Raw genomic sequence first — 20791 nt, 5'->3', positions numbered from 1 at the left:
TCATTTGACAGTATAACTATAGGAACTTCACTCCACATAGACACTGCTTCCAGAACCCCTCCAGAATTCCGCACAGGATCTTGTTCCAGAATTCTTCATCTTGTAGCTGACTCCAGACTTCTCTGAAGATCCAGATTTTTTGCAGAATCCAGACTTTAGCATTGCTGAACTCTTGCTAGCTAGACCCACTTTCAAACATCCAAAACTTAAACAAATAATTCTGTTTCAGCTTGGCTTGCTACCATTAAGGCTTGCCTGCAGAAACTTGCATCCTGTAATCTGCCGTGTCCAGTGACCAGAAGGGCCATCCAAATCCAGTCTGAGGTGCAGTCCAAAATTGACCAGAACCGTGCCTCTGATCCAATCCCTCCAGAGGTGCCCTGCTGCCGGTAGACCTGATCCAATCCAATGACCAGAACCATGACGGTCCAATTTAATTACAAAGGACTGTAAGTATTAATGGGAAGAACAGTGACCCATAGTATATGTGCATTGTATCATCCCAATGTCAACCCATCCCATCTTTAAATTCAGAACCCTGGTATTGTTAGAATCCTTCTTGCGCTGATTTTTCTCATCTGTGTTACAAAACCATAACTCCTTAGTGATTTTGAGGAACTAAAGTAAATCCCAGAAAGAAATTGAGTATCCACCACATGAATGGTTGCGCTGGCCACGTAACTGAAGATTCATGTGTGGCCTCCTGTTTTTCATAGTCATTAATATAGTGTAATAAAACTGATCTATCATTTTTTAAACTCAAATTACTGTTCCATTTTCGCGCCTATTTTGCAAAAACGCCTCTTACTAAAACCTCCATAACGTCTTCAATTTTAAAGACAGAAACGAAATTCCAACTCTCACTGATACCTAAGACCCCTAGCTACATCCACAACTAAACACTGCATCGCGGAGGATTGTATTTGACCCATTTTTCACCAATATCGCATAGTAAAAGTTTGCTGCGAATTTGCAGTTTTCAAAAGTTTACACGTGTCTTTTTTCCCATTTCAAAGTGTTTCTCCCTTCCTGATCTAAAGTGTGTACTGTTGTTTATATTATAGCATGTGTGTTAGGACCTGTTTAGTGTTGCTTTCCTCAGAATTTCTATCCATTTAAGCATGTTTGCACCCTTTTACATCATTTTACAAAGCAATTTTCACCTGTCGGTTTAAAAGTGTAATTTTCTAAAAACGGTTTTTGCTCTTGTTTGGGGGAGGGAAGATTGCACTTAAACTCTAGACATTGGGCCTCATTCCGGGTTTGGAGCTAACCATGGAGTAATTAGCTCCATGGTTGCCTCCGAAACCGTCCCAAATCCGGCATGGTGAATGGAGTAATTACCTGTCCATTCCAGGGTTGGAGGGACTGGTAATTCCCCATTCACCTTTTGCCCTTCCCCATTCCCATTCCCATTTCTGCCCCATAGGGCTCAATGGGAATGGGGAAGGAGGTAATTACGGCACCGTAAATTACGGTACCGTAATTACCTCCGAAGTACATTTGCGGGTCCCGTACTTAACTCCTGCTAAAAGCAGGAGGTAAGGAAGGGCCCGCAAAGGGACCTTGGAATACGGATGTAAGGGATTACCGGCATCGGCACCCTTACCTCCAACCTCGGAATGACCCCCATTGCCTTTCATTCCTGAATACCTGCTGATTACTTACATCTGTGTAGGATTGCTCATTTTTATCTAAACAAAACTTTGCAGGGGAAATATTAACCTAAATGCTATATGTTCACAAACCAAAACTGTCTTTTTCCTGCATGTTCTATTCTGCATCATTATAAGTGAATTCAATTGCTTTGCTTATTTTCTTAATTGTCTTGTCACCGTTAGGTGATTGCTGTCCCATATATATATTTATATTAAACTTATGTGTGATTTGAATATTAAATAAATAAATATATATTTACCTTTACAAACCAGCCTGACTCCTGGTTCAGTGTGACCTGGGGGGTATTTTGAGACGGGTGTGATATGAGTGGTATATCATTCAGAATATTGAACTTATAGACACAAATAAATAAGGGTTTCATTGCGCACTACATGCTAGGCGAGACCTGGGTGTGCCTGATTGAAATCCTTAACAATCCCAGGATGGTGTGAACATTTCATTGAAACACTATGCTACTTGTAAATCTGAGAAGGTTGTATATTGTATTAGGTGCCCATGTAGTCTTTACTATGTGGGTCATAGTTCAAGGAAGGCACAAATGAGGTGGAATGAGCAGAGATCATGTGTAAAGACTCAAAACACCAACTCTTCAGTCACCAGGCACCACAGTGAAACTGGCCACTTAAATGATCAGATCAAGGGGGCGCTGTTGCACGCACACAAGATGGCTGCCTATGGTGAAAGCTCCTCTCCGGCTAAAATCCTGGATCAACTATAAATCCTCTCAGACTCTATTTGGCCAGGAAATCCGATTCAATGGCCAAGGCACATGCAGCTGGAGCGGCGAGCCGTTGGCGAGCACCAAGCTGTGGCAACTCGAGCCCGCCGTCGGTGAAACACCCCTGGGCCTCTGAGTAGGTGGAGCCTGTGTTCCTGCTTGGAGGCAATGCACAGGCTTCCCCACAATGCTACCCGCAACGAAATTAAAGCCCGTCGCCGCCTGGAGGAACACCCCGGGGGCTGACCCGCTTCCCTGCTAAACCCTGAGACAGAGATCCTTGCGGTGGCTGCCACAACAGCACCGACGGCCGCTTCAACAGTGAGTACCACCACGTTGTTGTACCTGGGAGGCGGTGTGGCACGCTTCGCTCCTCCGGTACCGACCTCTCCGCATGAGGGCACCTCCTGGGTGTCAGGGGCTGGGTGAGGGGTTCCGCCCCCCACCCCGGCTGACGGAGCTTAAGACCCTCGGTGCTTGGGGATCCTGGACGTAGGGCGAAGTGGACCGCATCCTGCACTACGCACCAGAAGCCTGGCCCGCATCGACAACGAGGGCCTCCACGGAACATTTCGCTCAACGCCTACACCTAATCCCCTAAGGAGCGGACTCCCCGTCCACAGTCGGAGGCGCTACGTGAGGGAATGGGATCTTCCCTACACAGCCCGGACAAGATACAAATACACGCTGAGGTTTGGCGGCTCTGGAGGCGGTCCCTCCCTGTGCCCTATACTTCATGACAAACCCTACTCTGATTTTGGCTTCACAAACGCTCTCCACTCCCGTTATACTGAGCACCACATGAACCGTGAGGTAATTAGAGTAACCGATTGTCATCAGCCTTGGTAACTGTGTCAAAGTCGGTCCCATTCAGCTGCACTGGAACGTAGCAACTGATTGCATTTGCTACAATCACAGTCCTAGGCCACGTGCAGAACACGGCCGTAACAGCACGTGGAGGGCGGTCTGCCCAGGCATAGATGTAGAGGATCATTAAGCTACGGCCCCGGCTACATGGGAGATAACAATCCATTTGATCATTTCAATGCTCCAATGTCATCGAGGCAAGCACATAAAACTATTATGAACCCTTTTACCCACAGCCTCCTGAATTACTCCTTCTGTGCTATATAAATCTCATATTATGCATCCTGATTGTGGCGTGGGTCTGAAGCAAATGATCGAAAGCTAAACCAATGTTTTGCAACTTGGGCTGACAAATCTATTCTTCAGATACCAAGTCTGCCACACAAGCCGAGCCCAATCCAGATAGCACACAGCCCCACTGTTCGATCTATCTGTGTTGCAGTGAGAGACAGGTAATCCGTGACCTGCTTTGGGTGCACAACAGTACCTCAAAGAACTACCCTTCCTGTGTGAACCCTTGTACCTTTTGCATGGGAGTCGAATTGACATCTACGCCTTGATCACTCTGCAATGACCAAAGGAGCAGAGTCCAAGAAGAAGAAAACCGGGCCCATGGATTCCTTTATAAGGTCCCAGATCCCAGCGGCTACACCTCCCCTGCCTGCTACACCTCCGTCAACCTCCTCTGAAAATGCCAGGTATGAACAACTCCTTACCACAGTACAAAACGGGTTTATTACTGTCAATGTGAAACTGGACGACATCGTAGCCACCATCGGTTCATTGAAAGCCTGTGTTGAGAAAAAAAGTGCACGTGTGACGGAGGCCAAGACACGGATCAGTAACAATGAAGACGCCATTGGTCAGAACACCCGTGATCTTACCCAATTGAAAGGTGAGGTGGACAAACTGCGAGGGAAGTGCGACAATTTAGAATCCCAATCCCGCCGCAACAATATTCGTATAGTGGGGGTGGTAGAATCCTTCTGTAAAGGCCCAATGGAGAAGCATGTAGATCTCTACTGAAATCCTTGTTCGGAAACAACGCCTATTAGGAGCATTTCCTCGTAGAAAGAGCCCACCGCACGCTGGCTCCGATGCCCAAACCAGGGGCTCCGCCTCAAACCATAAATACCAGGCTGCTGAATTACAGACACAGGGATGTTGCCCCCCGACTGGCAAGGGAGAAGAGCCCTCTATGACATGAGGGCGACAATATCCACATTTACCCAGATTTTGCTGCTGGTGTGCAGGCCCAGAGGAAGTCCTACGATCAGGTCAAAAAACGACTCCGCATGCGACAGGTCCTGTACGCATTGCTATTTCCGGCAAAGCTACGCATGCAGCACGGAATAAGTGCACACTTCTTTGAACAGCCCACAACGGCCATAGACTACATAGAGGCCACCATCCCAATGCCGCTGCAGAGACCCAGAAACGGCAAGAATGACCTACAGATTCCTGCAGGTGATCGAGGAGGACTAGATGAGTGATCAAGTTGAATTTGATATCCTTTTTCACGATTACATAACTGTGGGGTAAACGGGGTTCCGGTGTGGCACCAACAAATGCCTGTTTTTCTACCGGATGAGTGACTTTCTACCACGGCAGCTGTGAACCGTGATATTCACACCCCCGGAAAGTTTCAGAAGGTTTTTTTTGGGTTTCATCATCAGGTTGTGGTTGATGGTGCGGGTGGAAGTAAGGGGGGAGAGTAAGAGAACTGTAATTTGTTATACTATACAGAGAAATGTCGTGCCAGGAAGGTTTTACCGTGGCTCCAGGCTTGAATGCGGTATGTTGCGGCCTGTTAAAGTTGTTCAGAAGTTTAATGATGTTGCAAATTTAAAAACAGAGAGTCACACTGGCCGGCTGGACTATATGTACATATGGAACCGTATACACTTACACATGACATCCCATATTTACCCGAATAATGGGCTGACATTCAAACTATTTTCCTGGAATGTTTGTGGGCTCAATAACTCGGTCCAGGAAGGTAGCGGCATACATAACGAGGCACACTCCGCAAATAACTTCAGGAGACACATGCGCTGAAAAATGGGATTTCCAATTTCCTCCCACGCTGGGGCCCTCTCAGCTATAACACAGAGTACTCTTCCCAATCCAGAGGTGTCCTCACCCTTACCCACCCGCCCTTAGGATTGAAATAATAATAATAATAATAATAATAATAATAATAATAATAATAATAATAATTTGGCATTTATATAGCGCTACGAACCCTCAGGTATCTGAGCGCTGCTTATTATTACCCACGGTGTGTGGTGCACATTTATCGACCTCGGAAGGATGAAAGGCTGAGTTTGGCCCTGCCGGGATTCAAACCTGCGTTAGCAGGCTCTGCACGGATGTCAAAGCGAGCGCTCTACTCGCGGTGCCACTTGCCCGGCTTGTACCAATACCTTGATACCAAGGTTGATAGCCATGGAAGGTTTGTCTTAGTCTGGGGTGAAGTGGCACTTCGACGAATGGTGATAGTTAATACATATGGTCCCAATATCGACGACCCAGAATTTTACTGAACAGTCTTTGGGATGCTTGACACGCCTGATGAACCGCTGGTTGTATGGGGGAGGGGCACTTTAACACGATACTTGACTTAACCCTCAACAGATCCTCCACCAGCCCTTGCGTTGTCATGAAGGCAGCGGCCACCTTGAAGCAGGTAATGAAACAGCTGCCCCTTGTAGATACCTGGCGTACGCTTCACCCACTTGAAAGGCGCTACACATATTATTCATCTGTCCACGACAGAGTCATGTATTGACTACTGGCTCATCAGTGCTTCACTCGCCAAAGTGACATTCATCCCTGAACCCCATCTGATCACTCTCCGATCACTCTTGCTCTAATGCTGCCAGATTCTCTGCCACAGGCTAAACACTCGAGGATGCCTGTGGCCCCCCTTCTGGGATCTGCATGTGTGTGACTCTCTTCAGGTTGAAATCGCTGAATTCTTTGAAATCATTGAAGGTTTGGTTAGCACATACTCTGTATTGTGGGAAACATTTAAAGTGTGGGTAAGAGGAGCCATATTATCCAATACCACTGAGTTGCTCAGAACAGTGAGGAAGGAGCTGGGGTTAGAGGAGGCTAAAAGGTCAACCCTTGAGATAAATTATAGCGCCACACACAGTAATCAATTCTTGCAGACATACATCGTACCATGACAGAGTTCAAAAATCTGGCGGACAGAGAGACTTTATATACGGCCACCCCTGCCCACACCGTTGGTACGGTGAGCGTAACAAAGCAGGCAAATGTCTGGCCAACATGCTAAGAACAGAGAGCCTCCGTACTCCTATAGCCAGTATACACACCGCACAATGGGATGTTCTAAACAGAGAGGATGATATTAACACAACATTTACCAAATTCTACAAATCCTTGTATTCTAACCAAGATGTTAAGTCTGGGGAGGAAATAGCAGACTACCTGCGAGAGCTTGAACTCCCATCTCCAGATCTATCTGCCTGAGAAGCGCTTGACTCGCCTATCGAGATTGAAGAAATCGTGGCAGTTATTAAGGCACTAACTTCGGGCAGAACGCCTGGCCCATATGGCCTTGGTGCCGAACTTCATAAAGAGTTCCAGGACAGCCTGGACGCTGTCCTGCTTAAAGTCTGAGAGAAGGCGATGGAAAGTGGTATACTACCAGACTCCATGCGTGAGGCAGTGATCATGGCGCTCCTGTAGCCCAGACGCCCTGCACATGACATGTCCTCTTATAGACCTCTCTCCTTAATGAACACGGACGCCAACGTGTTTGCCAAGATTCTTGCGACCAGACTTCTGCCACACATGCCTACCTTGGTCCACCCCGACAAGGCCGGCTTAATTCCCACTCGATCCACTACCCTTAATCTTCAGCGGCTCTTTGGCGTAATTGTTCAAATGAATCCAAATGCCAATGCAGCAGTCTCAGCCTTAGATGCCGAAAAGGCTTTCGACTCAGTGTCACGGTCATACCTTTTTTCGGTTCTGAAACGCTTCAGTATAGGGCTGTACTTTCTTAATTGTGTCAAGATTCTGTACACAAACCCGCAAGCCAGGTTCCTAACCGACCATACTCTGTCCTCCCTCTTCTCATAATGCAGAGGCACTAGGCAGGGATTCCCCTTCTCTCCCATTTTATTTGCCCGACGATCGAACCCATGGTTGCATTTGTTCGCAAAACACACTCACACAGGGGAATCTGGCTCACTGGTCCTCCGCAGCTTATATCCCTTTATGCGGACGATACTCTGCTTTATGTTCGGACCTTGAGACAAACCTTGGACCCATTATGACCGATATTCACAGGTTCGCCGAATATTCAGGATAGAAGATCAACATGTTCAAATCGGAGATATTCCCACTGACACCCAGCACGCCTAACTTGTCAAATATTGATGAATTTAAATGGTCCCCCATACAGATCCGGTACCTGGGTATCATGATCTCCAATAACAAAAACACATTATACACTGATAATTATGAGCAAATACTACTATCTATTCCAACCAAACTACACTTATGGACCAAACTTCCAATCTCTTTATACAGCCGTGTGGCCCTTTTGAAAATGGTCATACTTCTCAAGCTATTGTATTATTTTGTCAATATCCCCATTAGGCCTGCTAAGTCCTTCTTCATGAAGCTCCAATCTTTAGTAACTTCATTTGTGTTGGGTGGGGAGACGGCCAGGATGAAGTGGGCCAAGATGGATGAACCATATTCGAGTGGTGGTATTTCTGCCCCGGACTTTGAATTGTATTTCTTAGCTTCCCAACCACAATTTGCCAAGCATTGGTTTGACCTCAGTGACAGGTCTGCCCACATCCCCATTGAGAAATATGCAGCCCCCCCCAACTGACGTTAGGTCCATTATTTTCAATCCAAGTCCCAAGGATGCCTGTGATTTTGACCCTGTAAACTCCACTGTGTATGCATGGTCCAAAATCTACAAGAGTTGACATAAACATACCCTATGATCCGGAGGCCCCCCTGTGGAATTACCCGAACATCACAACCCAATTTTGATAAAGCCCTTCAGAGGAGATGGGATCCGGACAGACACATTATTAGACTGCGAGAGATGTTCCCAGGGGGTACTTTTGTTGAATTGGAAGAGTTCATGGGCACAGTTGGAGATAGTTTGCTCAAGCGCTTCCAATACCATTGCATAAGAGCCGCATTTGCAGCATAATGGCCCACATCCCCATTGAACCCCCAACCCACGAATGAGAGACTCAGAATCTTTGCAGACTTTGTTGGTTCAACTTCATGGAACACAGGTATAACTGGGACTCCAAGAGCTTTCACCCAAGGGCTCACTTGAATGACACAATCCGCTATTTCAAATTGGCTGTATCCGGTCTCTAACTTTCTCAAACGTTGAGTGGAGCCTACCAACATGAATTGGTGTTAGTGCAATTTAAAGCCAGGGAGTTGGTGTTCATCCACCCCTGAATCATCATGTTGTATGTTTCATTAATTGTATGTCCCTCTCAGTCACCCGTCAGCTGAAAAGACCTTCTGGGTGTCATTGGCATAGTTTGTATATTTAATGCCAATGCTGTCCAGGAGGACAAAGAGCGGGCGGGGGTGCAGATTGACCTCTGTGGCGTGTTAAGCAATAGAACACCTGTTTAATAATGCAATTTTTATACCACCTGTGTTAAGCGAATGTGGACTAGGAGCCCGTTTATTAATATCATAGGCATGTCACGGAGTTATAGTGCTCAAAATGTGATCCTGTTGGGCTCTGTGACCATCCTGCATAACTGAATAAGTTTCTGTGGTCTGTTCGGCATAGGATTGACCTAATTCAGGCATACTTCGTGCCAGTAGGTCTGTTGCTGAGTCCGGAGTTATGTTATGTTATTTGAATTTGTACAGCGCACGCTCACCCGAAGGTAACTTGGCGCTAGAGAGACAAGGACCACCAACCAACAGCCACCTACCACTAGAACAAAAATGTCTTTAAGGCCCTTCCAAATACCAAATGATTTGGCAATGTCTTTACTGACAATGGCAGGTTGTTCCACATTCGGGCAGCGGCTGTCGAGAACGCAGCAACCACCGGTGGACGGAGGGTGGCAGTCGGCAACAGAAACACCTTTTTTAATGTTTTAAAGGTGGAAATTACCAACTTTGCATACTGCATAGACTTGATAGTTCATAGACAGAGAGGCAGAGAGGGTCACTCCCAGGTTCTTCACCTTCATCACTGGAAGAGGAAGAGACCCAAGAGAGGAAGGCCAGAAAGAAGACACCCAAAGTGTGGTTTCAGGAGGGGTGCCTGCCACTATCATCTCGGTCTTGTCACCATTCAACTTCAGCCAACTTCGGCCCATCCACTCACCAACGGCTGTCAGGCACTGATGAAGGCACAGTCACACCTCAGCCCAATCAAGATATAAACGTATCAGGATCTGGGTGTCGTCGGCATAAGACCGACGCCAAGGGAGTGGATGAGACAAATCAGAGGCCAGATGTAAATGTTGAAGAGAATGGACGACAAGGCAGAGCCCTGCGGAATTCCACAGGTAAGGTGGCAGGAACCCGAAAAGAAAGGAGGAAGAGAGAGCACCTGAGTACGATTGACCAGAAATGATGAAAACCAGGCTAGAACCTGAGTTGCCAATCTGAGTCAGGCGAGTCAGCAAGGTGGGGTGGTCCATGGTGTCAAAAGCCGCTGACAAGTCTAACAAAATCAGGTCACCCACCCCACCAGCATCAACCAGCCTGGCCGTGTCATCCTGACCAATACCAAAACACTCCTCATGCCCCGAACAGGCCTGAAGCCTGATTGGGCAGGATCAAGAAGTTTAAAAGATTACAGAAAGGAAGAAAGAAGGGGTGATGCCAAAGACGCCAAAAGCTTCATAGAAAATGGGAGAAGAGAAATAGGATAGAAATTAGAAAGAACAGATGGATCTAGAGAAGGTTTTTTCAGAAGGGTAATCAGTGTAGCAACCTTAAGTTCTGCTGGAATAAACCCTGTCTGACAAGAGATGTTAATAGCCGTTCTGAGTACCATTAGTACGTCACCAGAGATCTTTTTCATGACTGCCAGTGGAACCACATCGGAGGGGGAGCCTGACTTCATAGGCTCTATAGCAGAGGATACCCTTTCCCCAGTGAAAGGCAAAAAGGAAGACCACTCTTTCACTTCAGTCAAGCCACCTAAGCCTAATGATTCTCCTTCTGAAGCGAGGACTGAATGATGCACAGATAGTAGTATGAATGGCCTCAATCTTTGACACAAAGAACTCAGAGAATGAATCACAACGATCGTGAGAAGGACTGACCATAGAGGTATATTTCTCAGACGAGGACAAAGATCTGACCACCGCAAAAAGTGCTTTAGGCTGATATAAGGCTGTCTCAATGTTTTGAGTTAAGTAAGATTGTTTTGCTGCTATAATAGCAGAAAAGTAGGATACTGAGCATGCCTTATTCTGTGCTCCGAGATTAGGGTCATAGGCAATGCACCATTTACGCTCCATCTGTCTAAGTTTAAGACAAATCGTTTTGAGCAGAGTAGAAAACTATGGTTGTTAAGGTACCCTACGTGGCCGAATAAGCCGATGTGGAACCAATATATTAGCTGCTTCTTGCAAAGAAGAAGACAATGTGGAAAGAGAGGCAGCAGAAGTAGCGCGACACTTCAATTTAACTAGCGAGACAAACCCCTGCAAATCAGCAGAGCGCCAGCCACGATGCCATACAGGAAGTGGAAGGGTTTTAGACTGAACCTTGCCCATTTTAAATATACAGGTCACTAAATAGCGGTCGGACCAGAGTACCGGCTCTATGGTTTGAACGGCTAACAAAGTTTCATTAGCCAAGACTAAATCCAGAATATTACCTAGCTTATGTGTAGGTCCCAGTACCATTTGTTGTAGATCAAGATCAGTTAGGCTTGGAAAAGAAGACATCTAGCTCAGGGAGCCTACGCCCATTGAATTTTAGATTAAAATCGCCCACAACAACCAGGTGAGTGTATTTCAAATGGAGATCCGCCACTAGATCCACAAAAGGTTCAAGGAACCCAACATAGGAGCCTGGAAAAAGCCACGCTTGGTAACCACAAGATCAGATTTAAAAATGACTGCCACCCCACCACCTACTTGTGATTTGGACCGGTCCAAATTGATGATTCTATAATCATCAGGAATTGCCTGCAGCAGGGCCGGACCCGAGCACTCCTGGAGCCACGTCTCAGGGAGGCAGAGTAGGGCAGGAGAACACTCTGACAAAAGGTGGTAAATAGCAGCAGCATATACCAGCAAGGATCGAGTTTTGAGCAACAACAAAAAGTAGGTCTGTAGGACTCTGAACCTGTGAACCAGGCTGATGTGAATTAAATGGAGTCCCGAACTCGGCTTCAGCCCTCCAATTGCCGGAAACAAGTTATGCAGCGGAGCTAAAGACAAAAGAACCCTTTCTAGAGTAAAACATCATTCCATCCTGCACATCTGTGGCACGATGGGCACAGGCGGGCTTTCCTTAAGCTAACGGTGCACCCAATGCACCAGTCCGCTGTGTGGGCGTGTAAGCGGCACATATACGGCTGAGCCCAACAAAGAGTGAGGCGAGGAAATGCCCCCTCTTAGAAGTAAAAAAAAGGACTGACCACCGAACGCGGTGTCCTGGAAGTAGGAAGTGAGTATCAAAGTCTAATGGGACAGAGCAGTAGCACCCAGTTAACTAAAGTGATACAATTAAACACATGCACGCACAGTAATCGTAAAAGTAAACAGTAATTGTCCATAACAAGAAAATAGGCTTTGAGCAACACACAGAGGGGCACAAAGAGTTATGCTGTTAAGTTCTGTATTAGTGATAGAGGCGTTATGGGTGTTCAAAATAGTATTGAGCACGTTGCTAGGTGATAAGGATGTATACGGCGCAATATAACACTTCACTAGGTCGTTGTGCCTAGTAGGTTTATAGAGCATTTTTGCATCACTGGAGCCCGTTTCCAAGTTTCTCCTAGCCATTTTAATGGCCTCTTAGGGATACATGAAAAAATGAAAATAACCGTGGTCAAGAATGTTAACAGCAGTCTGAAGTGTTTGAATGGCATGGGTTTAACCTGGATATGGTGTTTACATGTGGAATGTTTGTTACATAGTCTTCGGCTCGTTGCGTGAATGGTATGGTTATGATTTGAATGCCACGCTCACCTGTGACTGTGTACGGAGCTTTTCAGCTTCTTCCGCGAGTGGTACCATAGGGATTACAAAGAGAAGCGGTCACATAGGTGCTTTGGTATCCTTTTGGGGTGAAACCACATAGGTATCCCCTACTGTGTGTTACTTTGGTTTTACAACACGATTACCTTTTCATTAACACGCTTTTTATTACTTTTTCCTCTAATTGGTCCTCCTTAATTTTCTTATTGCCTGTTTTCACAGGTTTTAATTCCATGTTGATGTGTTTGGTATTTTAAGTGCAGGCTACGTTGAATATCCTAGTTATTTTATCATCATAATTTCTGTTATGTTTTTTTCATTATTTGTATTACTCTTTACTATTATCGTTTCTTGTAATTTTTCATATAATTGTTTTATGTATTTTCTTGATTATTTTCATTTTTTATCAGCAGTTGTACTTAGTCTGTGTTCTTTTGTGTTTTTTTTATAATTTTTTCTGGAGATTACGCTCTGATGAAGAACTACATAGTCCGAAACGCATTGGCCGTTTTTGGCAGCTTCCTGCACATTGCAAAAAAAATGTTTTATTATGTAAACAATCATTGAAGAGTGTTCATTATCTTTGTTACTACATGAATTATCCAGATTAACAATTTGCGTTGGCATTTTGGCCATTAGGGTTGAGCAGGCTCTACTTTGGACCATTGGCCAGGGTTCAGTGTACAGAGACTTCTAAATGTCACATGCAGGCACTTTTGTAGAGACTTGCAACCTATGGTATGCTTACTATTATTGAATGGAGTCATAATAATTTCTAATTTGTAGTGCCCGGCCACTCCATTGTGTTTCAAGCCAGCTGTTGCTGCCAATCTGATCCACAGAGGTTTGCAAAAAGGGCACCTATGCAGACAATTGCTGGTTCCTACGAGAAGGTTCACCTTCCCTCATTGTACAGAGTCGCTCATTGTGTAGGCGCCAATTCTCAGTGCTCACCTGCTGCTTTATTCATTTCATTGTTTTTTATAATGTGCCTTACCGTACCTGAGTTTAAGCGCAGATCCGGGATTCAAACCTCTGCTGCTCGGCGTGGTCTTGCTTACACGACCAGCGCGTTGCCCCTGTGCTATCCTCCATTCAGTTCTAACATGCAAATCAATGTGGCCATTCCTCAAAATGATTTTGTTTTTTTCTGATTTTGAAATTATTCTGGACTACCAAACGTTAGGCCACGTCTCGTTTCCATAGCTTGCAATCGCTCATGACATGGCACGGTAGAGTTACTGTGTAAGGATGCTCCAGAACGGCAAAAGGAAAACGTGTCTGCCAGCAGTGGTTTCCAAGTGGTGGGCCATAACTATAGCTCAGAATCTCGTTGCATGAAGTTTGAATGGAGCTCTTAGCGCTGTAGTTGAACAGAAAAGCGCGGGAAGTGAACGCGCTAATGAAGTCATGCTGGGAAGCATTACAGGTTTATATGTTAGAAGCAGACATTTGGAGGGAAAGCTGCTTTGCAGCACATGTTTAATCATTCCTTTACTATGCCTCACTTCAGGCCCACCATTCGTGGAAGACGCATCACCAGGAAGATAAGGGTTTGGAAACCGATGGTCTGTGCAATTACCTCATTGCTTTCGGAACTGAAGGAACAGCAATGAAGATTAATGGCACGGGGGAAAGTGCCTCTTCCAGTCGCAGCAATGCAGTTTCATTTACAGGTGCCGAAACGGCTCTTCTCGCGGAGTCCACGAACACCCAACGGGGACTGGTGAATGGTTTCTGCGCGAGAGCGTTCTAGTTGCATGCACGCAGAGTGACGCCGAAGAATCATGAGGCGAGTTACGCAGTATTGGCAAGAGATTTGCGTGCAACGATTCGCTGCTGTTTTACGCTCTTCATGCCACATTATGAACAACATTGGGTGGGAAAATATCACCTCTCATTTACAGATCTTCAATCTTGAATGGCTGAAGTAATACCCAATACAAAACTACATATACGATCATTGGTAATCAAAAAGGGATATACATAGTAGTTGATGCGGGAGAGTAAACCTTTACTAAGCGATATCCAAACTGCCACTATGAGGCAATTCCTGGAAACGATTAACCGAGTTTCCAGAAGGTGGCTGGAGCTAACAGTTTTGTAGCATGGCCACTTTCATGGTAAATGCTTAAATCGTGCACGTGGAGGTGGGCGATGCCTGGTGCAACAAACATATCAAAACCACAAATCCATATTTTTGTTTCCTCTCCGGAGATAGAAAAGATCCCGGAGGCTATTGATGGAAAATTGCTCGCTGGACTGGCAGCAGTTCCAGCAGCATGAGTGCATAACCTGCTATTAATGCTCTAGTTTGCCACTTCAGACTATCTTGGAATAGCTTCTATCCCTTCAGCCTGCCGCAATTTGCAGCGCTGTTGATCTAGTAGAGCAAGTGCGGTGTTATCCTTCTGGACAGCGGCGCAGCCAGGATTGTCTAGCAAGTGGGGCCTGAAGCTCATGTAGTGGGGCCCACCGCAGTGACATTCACACCTGCAGATGCACACACAGCGCTGCGGAGTGGGCATTTAAAGATTTTGTATACGCCTCTGCTCCTGGTCCATGCCCAGAGGCAGTCTTTCGGTCTCTAGCATAATATGTCCCACCTCAAAGTACTTTGAGAACTTTCTCAACTCACTTCTAACTGCAGTAAGTGTTCTAGACTCTCCTAGATGCGCATTTCTAACACCGCTTTCGGGAAACAAAGCAAAATTACTAGATACCGGTTGATGAAGTTCCGCTCGTGAGATCTGGGTCACAGCTGTCATGAACTTGGGAATGTTGGTTGTTGTTGATACCTCTCTTGGACTCAGACCACACAACGCACCCCTGCAGCCTGAGATCCCCCTCTTTAATGTTGATGTTCACTCAGAAAATAAAATGAAAACACTTTTTTCTTGCCAGTGATCTGGATGTGAACTTATGGGAATAGTATCTGCCTGGACCTACCCAAATATCTGGCCATGTGCCTCCAACAGGTGCAGAATGTGGAGGTCCATTTTGGTTATGAGAGGGAATGGTATGACTAATTCCATAGCACTTTATTCAGTAGAGCAATGTAAAGCCTTTAAAGCTGCGCATCAAACACAAAGCTGTTTTAAGAGGTACACCACTATTACAACAGTTCAGACATTACGAGCCAATAGGCCATTAGGCTCTTGTTAGCACTGCCTTTTTTACTTTCCACACATTAGCAGAGAGAAGGTAGCATGCCTCTCTCCGTACAGGCTTCTTCAAGCTTACGACATTCACCGAATCTTTCAATCAAAACCTTGATTTGTCGTAGTTAATTGTATTTGATCCTCTCTTTGAATGTTATGGTAATGAGAGCTAATTGTGCTAATAAAAAAAGAACATAAATGACAAAACAGCTCAAGGTATACAAAATGTAAAGCAACAACCACATCGTATTTCTAGACATTACCCTTGGAAAAAGAAAGCAATAATATTCTAAGCAAGATAAAATATACAGGACAAGCTAATGAGAACTTAGAGCTGTATGGCCTTAAAACACTAAAGATTGTAAGTGATTTAAGTCAATGAGTAGTGGATAATATCTAAAAACTAACCAACAGACTCATTTGCACCGATTTCTGTCGAATGCAGCAGCACTATGACCACTTTTGGGATCTGTGATGAATCGGGAGGTTTCTCCCCTTATTCCCTGGGTGGAGCCACCCCCCTTTGAGTCTCAGGAGGTGAAGCAGCTACGCAAAACCCTCCCTAGGGGTTAGGGGAAGTGGGACCTCTCTGGGAGTGACTCCGCACCAGAGGACAGGGACTTGCATTCCAGTAAGGAACTCCCTATCACTGAGACATTTTCTGCATACATGGGAATACTAGAAGTGTATCTGTCTGCCAGCTGTAGAACTACAAATAATGCAGGCATTACATTTGAACAGTTGGACCAAAGCAGTGTTGATCCTCCAAAGGGCTGGGCAATGAAACACACCCCTTTCATATTTGATACCAAGTTTAAAAGGACTTACTCACTTGAATGGAGGAGACATAATATGCAGAGTAGAGTCTCTGACGTACTGACATCATTGGGAAGTGGAGCCACGCTGTTGAGCGGAACCAGCTGTTAGTGCGGAGAAAGTCCCAGAAGGAGGTACAGACAGTGACTCAGAGATATTCCGGCAGAAAAGCTGGAGAGGGAGAGAAACTTGGCCAATGAGGCACAGGGCTGTGCAGAGTTGGCAAGGCCGAGCGGAGCCGACAGAGAGGGAAGGCGTGACCACGTGGAGGATGTGGTGGGCTTGGAGCCCAAGAAACAACACCGAACCTGGCGAGAGAGAGGGGATTGAGACACCTGCTCGCACCATGAGAAACCAGAAAGAGAGTAACAAGGCAGTGAGTGAAGAAACACTGCCGCTTGTGTACAGGAGAAGATGCAGAGTAGATGCAGTGAACGCCAGCGTCAGCTGACCGGAGCCACCTCGCGGGAGCAGCACCTGCTATAGAGAAGGTACACAGGTTCCTGCCAGTTGAGGGGGGCACAGAGATTAAATCCAGAGTCGAGGGGAGGAATAACAAACAGTACAAAACTCTATGAAGGGCAACCCAGCCAAAAAGTGCTACCCGACACATACTAGGAGGGGTTACGGGAACCCTGATAACCTGAACCTTGTAATCATCCAAATGGCTCAAAGGCACCTGCATTAAACAGTGGAAAGATACTTCAGGAGGAGATACGCATATCTCTATGTAGTGATGAGAATCTGGGAACAAGGGAGACAAGGGAGCAAGGAGGGCCCTATACAGCAAAGCAAGAATCATCCCAAGGGGAAAGTAGAATCAAGCAAGACTGGCCTCTCGTGGGGAGATACCCACGTAGTAGGTAGAGGACGATTAAGGAAACAGCCCTTCATCTACGATCTTTGAGAGAATTTACTTCCTTTGGAACTAGAGAATTTACAAAAGTTCTCTCTGAGGAAACCCTATTTTCTTTGTTGAACTGTGACAAGATGAGCATGAACTCGAGAACAACATATCTCCTTAGAAAGAAACGTGATACTAGGAGAGATTCCTGTAACCCCTAGGAGACGGCAGAATAAAGAACACTGGGGCACCTATAGTGCCCATTTTCCCTATTTGGTCAATATTTATACGTGGTAGGGCCATTTTAGAACTTATGATTTGGACAGAGGATAAGTTTTATTATTTTGACTAATATTGACTACCACCCTTCATTTAGTTTGGTAGGTTGGGAACATATCTATTAGCAGCAGGGTCATTAAGGCATTTTCTTTAAATTAAATGAAAGCATTGTAAACCAACATGCCCTCTGCTCCGAGTCGTTCTTCGGGTACGCCGCAGATCGCTGCTACTTCCCGATGGATATTTGTTGATCATTGCTATATGCGGTCCAAGGCATGGAAACTCAAGCATTCCAAGTGTTGCTGTGCCTTACACCGCATGCAGTAAATGCACTAGCATGTTTACGCACACACAGCGATTACTGGTAATTGCTTTCACCATGTAAAAACATAGCGGCTGTCACAACCACGGACTGTAAATGCCCTTTTTATGGGCAAAAGAGCAGATAAAATACATAGAGATGTATTCCTCTCCATTCAAATCCAAATGCGCTGCAGGCGATGCATGACTATTCTCTGCACGAACCAGGGAAATGCATAGAAAGGATTTCCCGTTCCGCACACCGGTCTGCCCAGTGAACAAGAATTTTTCTGCACATCAGTTAATTTCTCTCTGCCCTTTAGCGAGATCATCAAAAGGAGCCTGTTAGCGTCTTAAGGAGATTAAGACTCACACTGACCAATTGAAGGAAGAAAAGTAGACCGTTATCAGCATACTGGACAAACGTAATCTCCAGACCTGCCAACATTTGGAAGACTGGTCAAACTCAGCTAAGAGCCCAAGCAGGACAGGCTATGCCATCTTTTAAAATTTCAGGTGAACAGCTTCTCACGTTGGATATTTAAGGAGACCGTTTAGGTGATGTTACAGAGTTAGGAAACAGAGTGACAATAATCAAGGCAGTTGTATTTCGAGGGTATAGTTGTTCTGAACAATCATCATTATTATTTTTATTACTATTATGATTATATATTTTATTGTGTTACCCTAGATCAAGAGCTATGGAGTCCTGTACAGGAGATAAAACCTCTGTCTTGTAATTTGGTCGGCTAAAGTGACAGTGGCACACAAGACACAGGCAACATATGATACTGTCTGAATATTGATAGAGTCCACTATTAACCAAAGAAAGTCAGATTTACTTTATAGGTGGAGTACAGCAGACTAAGACACATACAAATGGAAAAACTGCTGCCACCAGAAGGTGACGCTTATTCAGCACCCAATGAAGACGTACTTCAAGGCTGCAGGAGAACAGTGAAACAAAAACAATGAACATGAACAATGAAACTTCAGAAAACGAAATACAATTAAAAATGGAGCCCTCAGGACAAATGTGTGTCTACTTTACCAAGCAGCAAAGCAGTCTGTGCTTTGAGAACATGCACTGAATTTATTTTGAATGCATTCATTAGACATCTTCATGATAGTTTATGTTTGTACCTTACATTTTCAAACCTATTGTCGATATCCACTTCCTGACGCTAACACACATGTGCATGTACAGGACATCCTTACAGCATATACGTGTTTTATGATTCCTTACCTTCTCTTCGATTTCTGCGGCTGTCTTTTTTGTTATTTCCAAATTCTCCACGAGGGCTGTGTCTCCCAAGAAATTTCCAGAAGCAGAGGAGAGGCGAGAAAGCAAATTATCCTCCAAGGTCTTCAAGGTGATCTTAAACCCATTCTGTTGCTTTGTGAGGTTCGACTAGAAAGAGCATAGGACATAAAGCATAAGCATAGGGTATAATAATAAATAACCTTCCAACGGCACATACCAACATAAGCTAAAAGGTGTATGTTTGGCAAACCTGCTCATGGATTTATAAATGATTCAAAGGATAGTGTGTTTATTGTGTTGCAGTGATGGCACATCTCAAGATCCATCCTTTTTTTTTATTGTTTCTGGTTTTTTATCAAACAAACCTTTCACAAACAAAACATCATCATTATTTCGAACATACAATCTTAAAATGCAATAAAAGCCCGAATAGACATCATACAAAATGAGTTCTCATTTAAAATCTACAATTCATGAATCCCTAAAATCCTTAAAAAAGCATTCAATGAATTTCATTCCTGCTAAGACCAACCCTGATTTGTCCCCAATTAAAAAAAATTCCCACCAACCCAGGGACGATAGGGAACCTGTCTGTTTTGTATGGTCTTCCTAATATCGGGTCCTTGTTTCCACCAAAGCTCTACAGGTCACCACAAGATGGAATAAGGGTTATGCCCTCCCTCTTACCACAACATCTACAAAATGCATCCTTTATTTTTTGTCTCTTAGCCCATTGAACCTCTCTTGTTGGGAGGATATTAAAGCACCATTGCATAAATAGCTCACGATAGTGAGCTGATGGGAACATTTGTAGGTAGAAGGGGATTTGGTTTAGCATTCTATTCGCTCGGATGGATAACAACAACAGCTTATATTTCTTTTTGGACTTCTGAGTGGAGACGCAATCCCATTATTGTATCCTTTTTTTCACCTTTGACAGATTTTCAATTAACATTTCTGGTGAAATGTCACAAGACCCAAGAAGGGACACACATTTCCCTTTCCAAACCCCGAACCAAGCATCTGAGGATGCCAATCTGTGCCTCAGGATATCAAAAGGGAGTGAGTTATCAACAGTGATGCTTTTCCTAAATAGAGGGATAGTTTTCAACATTGCGATTGACTCCATAGATTGCAACCCTAGCTCAAATTTGATGCAAGCTACTGGCAATGAATTGGGCAGTCTTAACACCTTTCGCCAAAAGTACCCTTCCAGAAGACCCCATACTTTCTGGCTTAAGCTCAGCATGGATTCTGCTCCATACGTTAAAATCTGGACCACTCTTTGCTTATAGAAAGCAAGCAGTGGTAATACTGAGAAGGTCCCATATTCTACTATGAAGAGCAGTTCCTTGGGCTGCTGATGTCTTAACTTCGGTTCGTAGCATCATGTAATGGGCATTATCATTGAAGTTCTTGTGGACTATAGTTCCCAGGAAGACAATAGATTCAACAATTTCCAGTCTTTCCTCTCCTACCGCCCACGGATATGATCCCTTGGACTTCCTATGAGCTGATGACATGATTAGGACTTTAGATTTGTTTGCACTTGCAGGCCATTCAATTCAAGATACAACGAGAAAGTGGTTAGTCTGCGCTGCAGCCCTATTGGAGTTTGGTCCACGAAAGCTAAATCCTTGGTATACAGGACCT

General features: G+C 44.9%; 1 protein-coding gene across 2 annotated transcripts in view; it reads right to left on the bottom strand.

Annotated features, from left to right (window-relative positions):
* DNAH9 (dynein axonemal heavy chain 9) overlaps window positions 1–20791 on the bottom strand; it is a 1527051-nt gene that overhangs the window by 340364 nt on the left and 1165896 nt on the right. For both annotated transcript variants that reach the window (XM_069654516.1, XM_069654515.1), the window contains exon 56: window positions 19121–19285. In XM_069654516.1, coding sequence (XP_069510617.1) covers window positions 19121–19285 — 165 coding nt within the window. The remainder of the gene's footprint in view (window positions 1–19120; window positions 19286–20791) is intronic.

Source organism: Ambystoma mexicanum, chromosome 3q, assembly GCF_040938575.1.
Source record: "Ambystoma mexicanum isolate Mex_15411 chromosome 3q, UKY_AmexF1_1, whole genome shotgun sequence".
In the NCBI taxonomy this organism is placed as follows: domain Eukaryota; kingdom Metazoa; phylum Chordata; class Amphibia; order Caudata; family Ambystomatidae; genus Ambystoma; species Ambystoma mexicanum.
The sequence above is the reverse complement of the archived record's forward strand: the minus strand, read 5'-3'. Positions and strand labels throughout refer to the sequence as shown.